The sequence below is a fragment of the Argopecten irradians genome, chromosome 12 (genome assembly GCF_041381155.1).
Source record: "Argopecten irradians isolate NY chromosome 12, Ai_NY, whole genome shotgun sequence".
In the NCBI taxonomy this organism is placed as follows: domain Eukaryota; kingdom Metazoa; phylum Mollusca; class Bivalvia; order Pectinida; family Pectinidae; genus Argopecten; species Argopecten irradians.
Genome location: NC_091145.1, coordinates 18330153 through 18344475, shown reverse-complemented (window position 1 = coordinate 18344475; position 14323 = coordinate 18330153). Strand labels below are relative to the sequence as shown.

Below are 14323 nucleotides of genomic sequence, written 5' to 3'. Positions count from 1 at the left end.
ATCCCAAGCTATTTGTCACAATACAATACAATTGTTTGAAGTGTCAACAAAATCCATCTATCCTTGCTCAAGTTATCGTCTGGAAACCAACATCCAGACATAGTCCCCTCCAGTATGACTACATATTCCTTGAACTTTTGAAATAGCATTCCTAGTCATGCTCTTTCAACCATATGTCGCTCAAGCTTGATTTCAATAGATATCTGTAATGTACGTACCTTTACATAGCATTATATAGATATGTATCACTGAACTAGAGTACAACATAGCCAGTATTCGATTCACCTGAAAACCATCCTAGCGTAGAATCACTGTCTACGTGTGTACGCACAGTACCGTGACGTTACAGGGTTACAAGGTCGTACCGCTGTTTGTTGTTGTTTATAAAAATAAAGATGGCCGATGCCGAAACTGGACGTGAAGGATGTAAGGAGTGCTGCTCAAAAGAATTCCAGGTGTCTAACTTTCTCCTGGAATATGACAAACCACACCATTTTGTAGAGTTTCAGGTGAGTGATGTTAAACGTAAGAGAGAAGTGTTGTGTGTTATATTGCTGGTGATGCGACATGTAGTATCCGTTAAGTGACACATATAGTATTATTGACGTATACTGCAAGCCTTTATGTCCATATAAATATACAGAATTATTAAATAACAATAACTCCATGGGTACAACTGTCCATAACATTGGTTTTCTTGTATACTTATTCTCTTGATATTCAAAAGAGAATGAACAGAAACAATATGTATTACATGAAAAATGAATGTAACAATAGAAATGGCAAGATCTACGTCTGCTTCTTTTTATATTTGATTAATTTTGAATATTCACGCATCAATGATTATACTAGTGTAAATAAGAGACGATGTCAGTCAACTGTGAAGAACTATTAAATTACTATCACGAATGTGGGAATACCTTTAGCTGCTGGAGGGCTTTATAAACTTTTAGCTTTTAACTCGTCATATCACTGTTAATGTTGTCGCATCATGTGTATGATGTTGTCGCATCATGTGTATGATGCTCTATATCATCCTGTGTACAGTGAATTCTGCCCAAAAAGACTACCAAATGGACAATGAAAAATGGTCTTTATAGCCAGGTGATCTTTATCAACATGTCAAATTGTATTGAGGTCTTTTGGGACTCGAAAAAGTGGTCTTATTATACAGGCGGTCAGTAAGACCTCTTAAAGTTATATGTGTCGTAACTGGGCGAAAATTTTGGCATGTTAATTTTTCTCCATTAATCTATTAAAAATCATAAGGTTTGATGAATTAAGCCGTGAAAATCATTCAAATAGCTTCAGATGCCATATAAACATTAGTTACAATACAGAAATTACATACTGTAAAATTGTTGTTTTTATGCCTTATGTATGTTTAGATAGAAACTTTCCTGCAGAAATCACTTTACAATTACTAATAACACTGTAAAAATGTGAAATGAAATTGTAGACCACAATTTGGCTTCATGGTCTTACCGTAGATACTCATTTCGCTTCACTATAGATGTACATATAATAATTTTTGGCTGTACTGCTAAAAATCATTTTCTGCTATCATTTGCATTTGTAAAATTGAAAGTAACTTTTGGTGCTGAATAACATATTTAAAAATTGATTCGTGAGTATGAAAAATACGGCACATATTTAACTTTAGCATTGATTATAAGATATATTTTATGTTTTGGTCATATACGAATGTTCATACAATCACGACCTAACATTGAAATCGCTGACATTCCCATTGTCTATCATTTGTAACCATAGAAACATAAGCGACTGACATGACTATCAATAAAGTATATACCTAAACGGATACGAAGGAGCATGTCTTGCGTAAGGTTTTAATCATTAAGATATACGAATAATGTGAATCCCGTTGTTTGAATATTCAACAGACAGCTACATTCAGTCCTATCTTATGAAACCTTTATAATACCTGTATGTGTGTTATTGGGTTATCGCTGTCAAGCAGACTGACTTTTATTTCCATTTCTAAAATTGATTGATAGTTGTCATATGAAACTGTAAGAAAAATAATAAAAATTAAAAAAAAAATCTTTTTACAAGATAATAAACGTAATGTGTTCCATGTTGATCCATGAAATTATTCATATCCTTCTGTTAGGCGTTGTGCCCGCCGTCCTCATTGCATAATTGTAAAATCGGATGTTATCTTTGCTAGTCTGCTTTCTTCTTCCTACCATCTCCATTGGTACCTGCCCCTGACCAGAACACATAATCTATATAAATATAAACTTTATTTATTTTACATCGATTACGAAACAAGTTATACAACTTATGCAAATCACTCTCGATAGCCCGGATGTAAGCGCGTGGGATCTTAGTGTGGGAGGAAATCGGAGTGCCCGGAGAAAACCCATGTGGTCGGGCAGGTGACCCCTAACCTTTTCACGTCCGTGCCGGGGATCGAACCCCGGCCGGCTAGGTGAAGGGCGAGTGGCTTAACCACTACACCACCCGATCACCATAGTCTATAAAGGTGGTAGTTTTGGCTCCATAAAGGGATTAAGACGACTGGTTTGTCCGTTTTTAGTATCATGTGACCGGGATGGGTTTTTTCATTGAAATAACATTATGAAAAGGCACAAAACGAACATACTGAAGTCTCCCAAAATACACAAGCACTTACACAAGCAGCACACGGGAGACCATAAATAAAAAACAAATAAATCAACCAAGCAACAAAATCGTTAATGTATATGGTACCTTAAAACTTAATACACTAACGTAGGTTAATTATGAACAAAAATTTTCGCTAGATTTAACTCCGTATATCATTGTCCCTTCATATGATGTGTATGAACCTCTTTGTCCTTGTTTTTGTATCATATTCTCTTTTGAAGTTGGTTTTGTTATTCTCATATTTGATCTAGATTTGTATGATGGGAATTTTCCCTCTTGAGACCGCGGCTTACTCTCCTGGAGTACAATGACACTTAAGCTGACTTGAATTGGCAAATATGGACACAAAGGTGCGGGAAGCGTGCTCTGTCGATAATATCATGGTCTGTAAAAGTGTGGAATATCAGGACTGACTCCAGGCTTGGCAATTTGCATTTTAGTCTATAAACTCACGATTATACCTTAGTTCTTTATTTCAGTGTGGGAAACAAACACCATATTTAGTATGGCGCGTGATCTGGACTGTGTATCACGTGATCTGGATTATCATCACGGGTGTGTATAGCTGGCAGTGGGCTGGGCCAGACCCCAATCAACAGGTAAAATGGTTTATCTACCTGACTGACTGGTGCTACTTCATGCTAACCTTGTCCACTGTGCTAGACCTGGGCGCTGTCATTTATGCTCGTGCAAAACGATCGGATATTTGTCAAGGTATTAAGTAAACTAAATTGTTTTCATAAAATTGTATACTATAATTTACAATACTTTAGATTTTTTGGAAACAGATTTAACGTCCCAGTGTGAGATTTCTACTTATATGTGACATGTAACTTTTATTCATATCTGCTATATTCTGCAATTTCAAAAACTATTCTATTATTCCCTGGTTTGATATACATTTGTGGTTTTCGTTGTCCTATTCTGATAATGACATGCTGATTTTTTATTTATCTCAACAGGAAACAAAATCATGTTCGTAGAAAATCGTTCGGAAAGGGAAATACAGTATAAAATGAAATATTCGTCGCGAAGAAACTTTCATTGTTTTCATGGTTGCTATGGAAACTCAAATATAAAAACAACGAATAATTTTATATGACCTTGTTTAAATTATTTTATCTGTGAACCACATTTGTGTCTATGAAATAATTGGAAAGCTCCGAACCTCGAAATAAAGTACTCATGAATACTTCATATTATATAGTAATTCTGCGAATAACTAAAAAACGTTGCGTGGTGTACACATATTTTCAAAAACTATATAATTGTGTTGTTTTTATCAGGGATAGCCTTTACGATTTCAAGGTACTTAAAGTGTAACTGGATCAAACTTTGAAATAAAGTACTCACGAATATGTCATGTTCTGCAGTAATTCCTCGATCAAGGATAAGTTAGATAACTCGTTGGTGATAAGTACATATTTACAAACATTATGTGTTCTGTTTTATCAGGGATAGCCTCTACCATTCCATGGTACTTCAGGTGTAACTGGGTCATTTTCAATGTGGCGAACACGTGCAGTGTCACCGTTTCTCTTCTATACTGGGGTCTTCTCTACAGCAGTAAGTATACACGACATTTATTCTTGTCGATTTATCCATGCATTTGATAGTATCATCAGCGTTTACTTTCACTGTCGTCTGCCCGATTTGTTTATTGGTCGCCATCTTGTTGTTAATTATGTTATGGCCAACGGAGGACGGTACCTTTTTCGTCCTTAACTAATAAGAGATTTCACTATAACCTAGTACGACTATATTTTGGATATCATGTGACGTCGTTTAAATAAATAAAAATACAAGATTTTGTCTAAGGCGGACTAAATGTAAATATATTAAAAATGTCTTCATTCCAATTCAATAATGGGACTAATGCACGTACCACGTGATACCCGATAACGTTTGTGCGGGACTAGTATCTCCAGCGGTGATGGAACGTTACTCTTTGTAATCTTCCCGCTGAAACGACGTTATCCCGCGATAACGTCATTGGACGTCATTCCATCACCAATAGAAACAATAGTCCCGCACAAACGTTATCGGTTATCACGTGGTACGTGAATGAGTCCCATTAGGCTTTCTCTGTGGCTATATGTCCGCCATATAGGATGTTTTAAATTTATGCATCTCTCAGGCTGCAGATGCTGTGGGAACTATAAAACCTCACCAGGTTTTGTGACATATATCTCTACAACGTATACCCGTGACACAGAATGTTTACATCATTGTTCTAGTATAAGTCGTTATCATAATTATAGGATTATGGTGAAGAAATATGACCTTTATGCTTATACACGATTTCGGTTATGACATGAACAATAAAAGGGTTTGATCACGTTAAGTGTATGTCAATGACTAAAAAAAATAAACAAATCAAATATTAGCTTTAGTGACGGATTCGTTGTCATATATACAGGGTGTCCCAAAAATATGTCCCAACTTTGACAAGTAATAAATACAAAATGATTTGGAAAGCATGGGTATCCTTTTTTTAACTTAATCGGGTACAAATATACATATTACATCATCATTATGTGTGATGACGTCATAATAGAAATGATGGCATAATCGATGATGTCACAATTTAGGGACTTTCCAGCACCATGAAGATTCAGGCTGAAATTACTGAACTCTACTATTCGACCGGAAAATTGATTTTACTTTAGTGAATGAAATGTTGTGAAAATGTCACCCAGGTATACTGCCCATTTCCTGGAAGCGATTTACAGAATTGTGAAATGGCGTGGAATTTCAGGGACAGAATTAATCATGTCACCGAAAACATTCTTTAACACTGAAAGTTATTAATTTTCTGAACAAATAGCAAAATTAGCGAAATGTGACTTTCGCTCAAATTTCAATATAAGTATTACCAAAAAGATATTTTCCGTGTTGTTATATATCGTTGTACAGAGCAGATAATTACCTTTCTTATGGTATATAGATAAAAATCTTCCGTCTAGTAAAATATTTTTCATGATGCGTCAAACACATGTTTTTGGGACACCCTGTATTTACTACTGTAGGTCCATGACTATGTATTAGTACTATTCAACTCTTTGTTCTAGGTTCCGAAACGATGACAGCAGTTAATATTGAAACCCACGCCCTGAACGCCGTCTACGTCATCATCAACCTGCTTGTCACCGGCATGCCTGTCCGAGTCCTCCATTTCTGGCACTCCGTGGTGTACGCTTTGGTCTATGTGCTATTCTCGCTGTTCTACACCATTGCAGGCGGTACCAACCATATAGACAAGAACTATGTCTACTCAGTCCTGGACTGGAAGGGAACCCCAGGTTTTACCACGGGAATTTCTATCGCTGTGATATTTGTGGCCATGCCACTGGTCCATTGTGTGTGTTTTGGTATTTACAGGCTCCGCCGCGTAACCTGTTGCTATGGTGACGGACACGTGGTCCACAATAAGGAGACAGAGTTGGCTTACAAAGACAATCCGTCTTATACGGCAGACTAGTGAATTATAGATTTTAGATATATATACAAATTTCTCACATGGTTTGGTACCAAGTGTGATTTTAATTTGCTCGTGTTATACTTTTGCATATATGATGACGTATGTGGAACCATATTTTTATATACATGTACTAGTAAATTATAATGTGAGGATTCGAGGGCTTTTTCTCAAAGGTTGTAGTTATGTGATAAAAATATCTTAGATTTGTGTTCATATGAGCTTTTATAAAACCTCGTCTAAAAGATGTTTTTTATTATTATTTTTGCTGACTTCTTTTGCAAAAACAAAATACCAACATTAAATCTCATATGACATGGACACCCATGTAAGACCCTAGAAGTATTTATATATTGTTATTAAAGTGTATATACGTGTTCAAGAACAAAGTAATTATCAATTTTGTGTTTGTAGCAATGTAAAACCAGATAATTGGCATCTCTTTGTTTCGAAGTACACCGTAAGAACATTTATGGATCCCTCACCTCGCTTTATTACTTTCCTCTACGATGCGATGACGACTAAAATTGTTATTTACAACTAACTATTCTACCATTAGTTAAATTATATAGTCATTTTTTTCTGAAAAGTATGACGTTACGCTCGCAAACACATGACGTCACAATGAATACCTACCCGCAAGGGCAGATAACTCAGTAGTAATACTTCAATAAAGAATAACATTGTGATAATGGAAACGAGTATTTGACAACGTTGATAACAATTACTCGTATCTCTGTATTGTTTATTGGAGTTCTAATTCGAGACGAGGGGGGGGGAGTCTTAAATCGCGGCATTAAGCGTTTCAAACAGTTGCAGTACCTACTGTTAAAATTTTGAAAATTTAACAATATGGTAGGCTAGTGTTCTATGGTATATTATAGATCCCTAAAGCTATATTTTATAACTGTCGTATAAATGGAATATAGAACAGCTGTTGTACAACTGGAAAATCAATATATACAAAGTTATTGGTCGCAGATTCAAAATGCACCGAAATGTTTATATTATGTTTTAGTAGTGAAGGTATGTGTGTGTATCATTTAGAATAACGTTGGGATCTGATCGAACGCTGACAATACTGTTATCAGTATTGTCATCATGGAGTAAAAATTTTATATTTACGATTATTTTTATATTTACGATTTTTTTATATACTTAGGGTAATTTTTCATACCAATAAAGCAAAATTACATCAACATTGTGACAAAGTCATAAATTTATCAGGTGTTCTCATATTCATATTTCTAATAAATATATTCACGATGTCGAACTCAAATTTTATTGGAAAAAATCACATTTAAAAATACTGAAGCCATGGTCAAAAAGAAGATGTGTTCGAACAGAATATTGAAAATAGGAGATAAGTTTATGGTTGTGAATATACATGAATCAAAGACAGAATGTTCATATAAAGTTTATTTTTGATGATTTCCTTTAGATAGGCTTTCTTCTGTGAAAGAGTATCTTCCCCCTCTGCAAAGATACATTAGAAAATATAAATAAAAACTTTAATATTCCTAAATTGCAAAATAGTTCATTCTTCATCTATTAATTGTGAAGTATAATGTAATTGTTTTATGTAACAAATTATAGAACATCATCATTAACGTTTTAATATTGCATAGACAATGACATGTTAGTGAAACAAATACCTTCATTACATAATCGTTTATGTGAGTTTACATTGATAATCTGTTACAAGAACTTTCATCCTCGAATAGATATGTACAGTTCGCAATTTCCACTTAGATTCGTTTCGTCAGAAACCAATTTAATCTGGTCTTTATCTTTTATTATAAACGACATTATTTGTGTGATTCCTGCAATGATAAGGTATTGTTTTCCAGGTCTTGTTGTTATGGAATAGAATTTTAATCAAGATCACTAGAACTTCTAAAAAATGTATTATGATTTGTTGACGGCTTTTCGGATTTATTTTTGAACTGCAATGTTGACTTTGGGAACGTTGCATGTTGTTACGCATACCATACTGTGAAAAACATATGTGGAACAGCCATTCTTCATATTCGAGGGGTTACTATCACTGTCGTTAAGTCCACCCCTGGACTATGTCATAGTAAAACTGAAGACTTTGCGTGATAACGGATGAACAGGTATTTTGGTCCTTTTATGAACATTAGTAGAAAGTTAGACACACATTTGGTACACTGGGTAGCTTTGAAGTTGAGCGTCGCTCTATGTAACTATGTAAATTTTCACAGAAGGGCAATATCTATCGGTCTATTTAGGCCATGGGCTAGGAGGGTCCCACATGCACCCCCCCCCCCCCAAACCTCCGAACCAATATTTTTCTGAACCCTTATGACCCACTGATCACAAATCAAAATGTTAACATTGCATAAGTTGGGATGAACTTCCGGTTATGACGTCATCAAGATGGCCGCCATCTCGAATTTCACTAAAAATTGAAAAATAATCATAACATTAACATTTTTCAACCGAAGTAGACAAATGAGATATCAAAATGACCACAATAGAACAACAAATACATTCAAATAATATCATCCATGTATGTTTTTGAAGCCAACTTGTCATCAGTTTAAGCTTCGATGGCCACCCATCTCGAACTAAAAATGAAAAATAGTCATAAACAATCGGCATCAAATGAGGTATCAAAATGATGGAGATTAGGAAATGAAAAAAATAATATTTTAAGCTCAAAAATAAAAGCATCAGTTTTTATTTGACCTAACAAAACATCACCGCACTTTACAAATACCATGACACTTTTCGAAACATAAAAATTATTTTTCCATGTGATAACTCAAGATATAAAGATGGTTACTCAATTTGTGCGTGCTTTCTCGCCAGAGCGTTCGCTTCAGGATGTTGGAGCTCTTCCTGTAAAGATTCACATATCGGATGTAGAGGTCAACATCAAGTGGTTCTCCTTAGCACCTATTGAAATACAATAACTTTTTACTGGAGAGTCTTCAAATGTCAAACACCAGATCGTAGAACAACAATTAACATTTTATGCCCTCATATAATGACCTCGCATTATATCACCATTGCCATGACACGAGGGTCCACGATTACATCATATCGAATAAAGGATTATGTGCTTAAGAGAACAATACCACACCATTGAAGAATGTTTCCATAATCGAAGTCTAAACAGCATAAAATGAAAGAGATCCCACATCCCTGAACCTGTTGTTATATAGAACTCTGATCATGCATGGGTCCCAAAAAAGGCTATTTCAAAGTGCGATTACTCTGATTCGGACAGTCAATTCAAAGGTCAGTGAGGCGAGAAAGCAACAATTCTAATGTTATCATTGAGAACCAGTGAAAGACCATATTAGTGTACATTAAAATGACTTTTGCTATGCAATGCATAGGAATAAACAATAATGTGCTCATTTTCAAAGTAACTGTTTTATGATATTAAACGCCTCAGATTCAGATTTATTTTATTGGTTATTAACTAAGCATTTCATACAGGCGACAAAGTTGGCAAAACAGATGGTTATTCAGATGTTTCCGCTGTTACTAGAATAATCAAGCTAATCAAATATATTACCATTTAAACAACATGTTAAACATACAATACCACTCTTGGTACAAAACAAAAACGTATCCAGGCAAGTCAATTTTAGATATGTGTTTATTTATCTATTAATATATTTATTTTATCTCAGTTGTTACAATGTGTATATACTCATGAACATAGACCAACGTATTTTGAATGTTTATACCAAATGAGTTAATGATCCATTAGACGGATAGCATTACTGCAATACCACACTGTAATACAATATTTTAGCAAGATATATGCTTATATATAAATGTTACCCAAACAGTTACTATTAACCGTATGACACACCTGAGAATTAGAAAGATTCTAAGTGAATTCGGACCTTACCCTAAGTTTGTACAACACATTTCAGATTATTTGGTGTGGGTCTAGACTAGGATGGTTCTCGGTACAAAAAGGACACTTTTCTATATGAATTTCTTCACGAATTTCTACAGTATTTTTTATATTCATTAAAAGATAATGAGACGGCTATTAAAACTTCCTAAAATGTGCCATGCAGACAAAAGGAAAAATCCGAAAATGTCACCACGTATGATTAAAATACCCAGTTCATGATATTTTCATTACCCCTCAACCGTGCCCTGGAATAGGCGTTGCACTTAACACAGGAAATATGTTGTTCACGTGAAAGTCACGTGAAGGAATATTTTACCAGTGGTGTAGTAAAACGAAGCCATGAGCATACGATTTGAATTAGATTGGAATGCATATTTAGAATATAAATCTAATTCCTGTGGTAAGACACACAAACAATCTCCACTGAAACAGCACTCTGTCAATAACTTGGGCATCCACGTTTCACCACTGCAAGGACAATATTTTCTCACCTTTCAATGTATAGCAAATAATAATCTAGCATCAATTGAATACTAAAAGATATCGGAATGCGCGCATCTGGTAAATTAAAAAGTATAATCCTCCTAGAATGGTCCTAAAAAACGAACGGATTGAAGTTTTCGCCATCACAAAAAAACTAAAAGAAAAACACTCTTGAAAAACAATTTTAAACTATTTAAGTATACACTTATTAAAATATGTATTTTTCAAATAGAAATATACTATAAATAGAATATTCGTATAAATAGAATTATTAATGAACAACAGAAATTTGTTTGAGAGTTACCTCCCTTACATTACAGAGAAAAGTATTTGAACATGTATCCCTCGAAATTTCAATTATTAAGATAAAAATTATTTCCTTGTGCCGTTTCATCATTCCAAACAGTGTAAAAGAAAATAACCAAAAATATAAAACAAGAAAGCAAATAACTCACAAAAAATATACATAAGCAAAGTTTTGTCCACGAAACCTCTTCACTTTCTATTTACATATATAATACTGTAATCGGTAGGAGTCTGTCCCTACGTTCGAATCTAGAGTGTAGTTTTGATATATTTAAAGCTAAACAAATAAAACAACGGTTTATTATAACTTCAATATAGTCGGAGAACAGCAATTAGGGCCGGCTTCCGGGATCAGACAGAAGGTCAATGAAACAAGGAAACTCCGAGGGAAATCCGAAACACTTTGATTGTTGAATAATGACGACAAGTCATTTGACTGAAAGCGAAAGTCAATACAATGGTTCCTATAACGTTTCGGCGGGCGTTAGCCCGATCCCAAGTACATGTCAAGTATGGTCCGATAAACCCAGTATCTGCCAACTGAAAGTAAAGCAAACATTAATAACGGAAATATAATTGATAGCGCGCCACATGAGACAGACATACAAACCTTCCCTATACCTTTATCGACTTTTTTATGTGCTGTTTGGGCAATTATACAGCAAGCGAACTGTACCATACTATTATAGTATCCATTGCATTCACTGTTCGTCGCTACATCCGCGCCGTGACTGCTGAAGAACTAGAGGAATTAATGGTATCCAAATTCATATGAAAAAGATATCAAAGTATATCAAGGAAGGTGAAAAAATAGTTCATTTTGTCATGTCTATGACTGGAACTCAACAGTTCTTAGATAAAATGGTAACTAGAACTTAGAGAATTGCGAAGGAGTCTGTAACAAGCTTAGATTACAACCAACCAAACTCTTTTTGTCCAGGGAATTAAGCTCCTTCAAGTTTTCAATCCTCGTATACCCGGGACCTACTTACGATTTGGATGGGTTTATGGTCGGTCTATCACCAGTACCTCACGAACCGTCATCTAGCCCAGTCATTATAGGAAAATTATTTTTTTTCTTGTTGACTTCCGGCTAAAACACATCCGGGCGCCTCTGGTTGAAAAATTTGTGTTGGAAGTTCTGCTGCGTCTAGACCATGTAAAATCCATAATCATCTATTGATCGTATTGGAACTCGATGTAACCATTGTCCTTTAACAAACTTAACCCTGGTGCCTTGAGCTTTTCGAACGGTTTTTTGCACGTCAGAAAAAGTAACATGATGCCTTTCTTCTTGTCGGCGAGAAGATATTCCATTGTCATATATAGTCAAAGAAGTGAAGCATTAGCTTCAGGCTGTAAAGCGTATAAAGGCAATGATGATTTATTTTAATACGCCTACAGGCATTGGGATTAATAGAAGCGATTGCTCCATTAAAAACCAAGGGTTAAATTTAGCACACACAATGACAAACCATCATCCATCAACAAGGCATTCGATTATTAATTAAGCCACAAGATAAAATAAACAATACAACACAACTTTTTGTATGGAGGAAGGTTAGTTTAAATCCTATAATGTTTAAACAAAAAGGAACGACATAAGCCGTATTATTGGGACCTTGTCTTCGACAGAGACAGATGATCCTAGCTGCTCTGGTCCCTTGGAATTGGAAAATACAATTCATCACAATGGCCTCAAAAACCAAACTTCCATGATTATCCATGGTTTCAACTTACACAATACTTCATAAAAACAAAAGTTTTGACACATGTATATAAATATGAATTTCTGATTCTGAGGGAAACTTCTAGAACAATAACTAAGGATGTGTAGAAAGTTGTGGAGTTAATTACAACATATAATAAATTGCCTTTACAATGGGATACTAAATAAAATGTTCACAGTCGCAAGAGAAAGGCGAAAAAAGTCAACATAAAATCAGGCTTGTTAGTTTTATACAAACACACTCACCAATTGCAATCCACTATAGTGTTTAGTAAAATGTAACACTGTACGCTCCGAGGGTATATCTCCACACAAGAATCACTATTGCATGAAGATATAATTATATATTTGTTGTCGAATATGTAATTAATAAAGTTAACTTAAGACCTACTGCAGAGCGGAATAATTCATGCGGGTCAAAGCATTTCGCGCTTTTATTAACAATCGAAATCAGAACATTAACATTAACATGCGGATTTCAACAGTTTGCGAAACTGAGATATCATCCATAAACTGAGTGAACCATTTTATTCACGGATACAAATAATTTCGCAACATTGTGAATGTACCGCCATCATTCCGCGAACAATATTGTCACTGTGACAATATCACCATCGCGACAATATCATCACCGCGACAAAAATTCACCACCGCGTGACCATAACAACACCGTGGACAATTTCACCACCGTGACAATATACCACCACCAGTGGCCAAAAGCCACATTGTGATACAGATATCCATCCCATTGTGACAATAATCTTCACCGCGACGAATATCACCACCAGTGACAATAACATCAACCGCAACAATTCCCACACGTGACCAAATATCACCAAGCCGTGACAATATCATCACTGAGTGACAATATCCACACAGCGTGAACAATATACATCACCGGGACAATATGCATCACCAGTGACAATATACATCACTGTGACAATATCAATCACTCAACGACGACAATATCCCCCCTGTGACAATAACACCACCGCAGACAATAACACCAACCGTGACAATATCACCACCGTGTACAATCAACATCACCGTGATAATCCATATCATCACTGTGACAATAATCATCACCCGTGACAATATCACCACTCGTGAACATATCATCACCGTGGACAATATCGAATCCCACAGTGACAATATCACCACTGCGACAATAACACCACCGCGACAATATCATCACCGTGCCAAAACTAATCATCGCGACAATATCACCACCCCGTGCCAATATCAACACTGATGACAATATCACACACCTGTGACAATACATCCACCGTGACATAATCACCACCGCGACAATATCATCACTGTGACACAATCACACACCGCGACAAAATCCATCACCGATGACAATATCAGCACCAGTGACAATAACATCACCGTGACAAATACTATCATCGCGACAATATCATTCACCGTGACAATAACATCCATCGCGACATTTTATCACGCGAACCGCGACAATATCATCACTCGTGACAATATCACCACACCTGACAATATCCATCACCAGTGACAATTATCATCACCGGGACAATCAACACCACCGTGACAATATCACACCGTGACAATATCACCACCTGACAATACATCACCGTTGACAAATAACACCACCGTGACAATATCATCACCGTACAATATCATCACTGTGACAATTATCACCCACCGTGACAATATCATCACCGAGTGACAATATCAACACCCGTACAATATCACCACCGTGACAATATCATCACCGTATGACAAAATCCCCACCGTG

At 35.7% G+C, this 14323-nt stretch overlaps 1 protein-coding gene across 1 annotated transcript; it reads left to right on the top strand.

Annotated features, from left to right (window-relative positions):
• Positions 1-255: 255 nt before the first annotated feature.
• Positions 256-7663, top strand: LOC138336039 (protein rolling stone-like). The gene is made up of 4 exons (XM_069285308.1): positions 256-509; positions 3132-3366; positions 4108-4218; positions 5724-7663. The coding sequence occupies exons 1-4, from the start codon at positions 396-398 to the stop codon at positions 6131-6133; spliced, it is 870 nt and encodes a 289-aa protein (XP_069141409.1). The 5' UTR covers positions 256-395; the 3' UTR covers positions 6134-7663.
• Positions 7664-14323: the final 6660 nt, after the last annotated feature.

Bases quoted from the DNA above. Each gene is read 5' to 3' on its own strand.
- LOC138336039 (XM_069285308.1), top strand. From the start codon at position 396: ATGGCCGATGCCGAAACTGGACGTGAAGGATGTAAGGAGTGCTGCTCA. The intron at 510-3,131 runs GTGAGTGATGTT...TCTTTATTTCAG, and splicing joins ACCATTTTGTAGAGTTTCAG to TGTGGGAAACAAACACCATA. The intron at 4,219-5,723 runs GTAAGTATACAC...TCTTTGTTCTAG, and splicing joins CTGGGGTCTTCTCTACAGCA to GTTCCGAAACGATGACAGCA.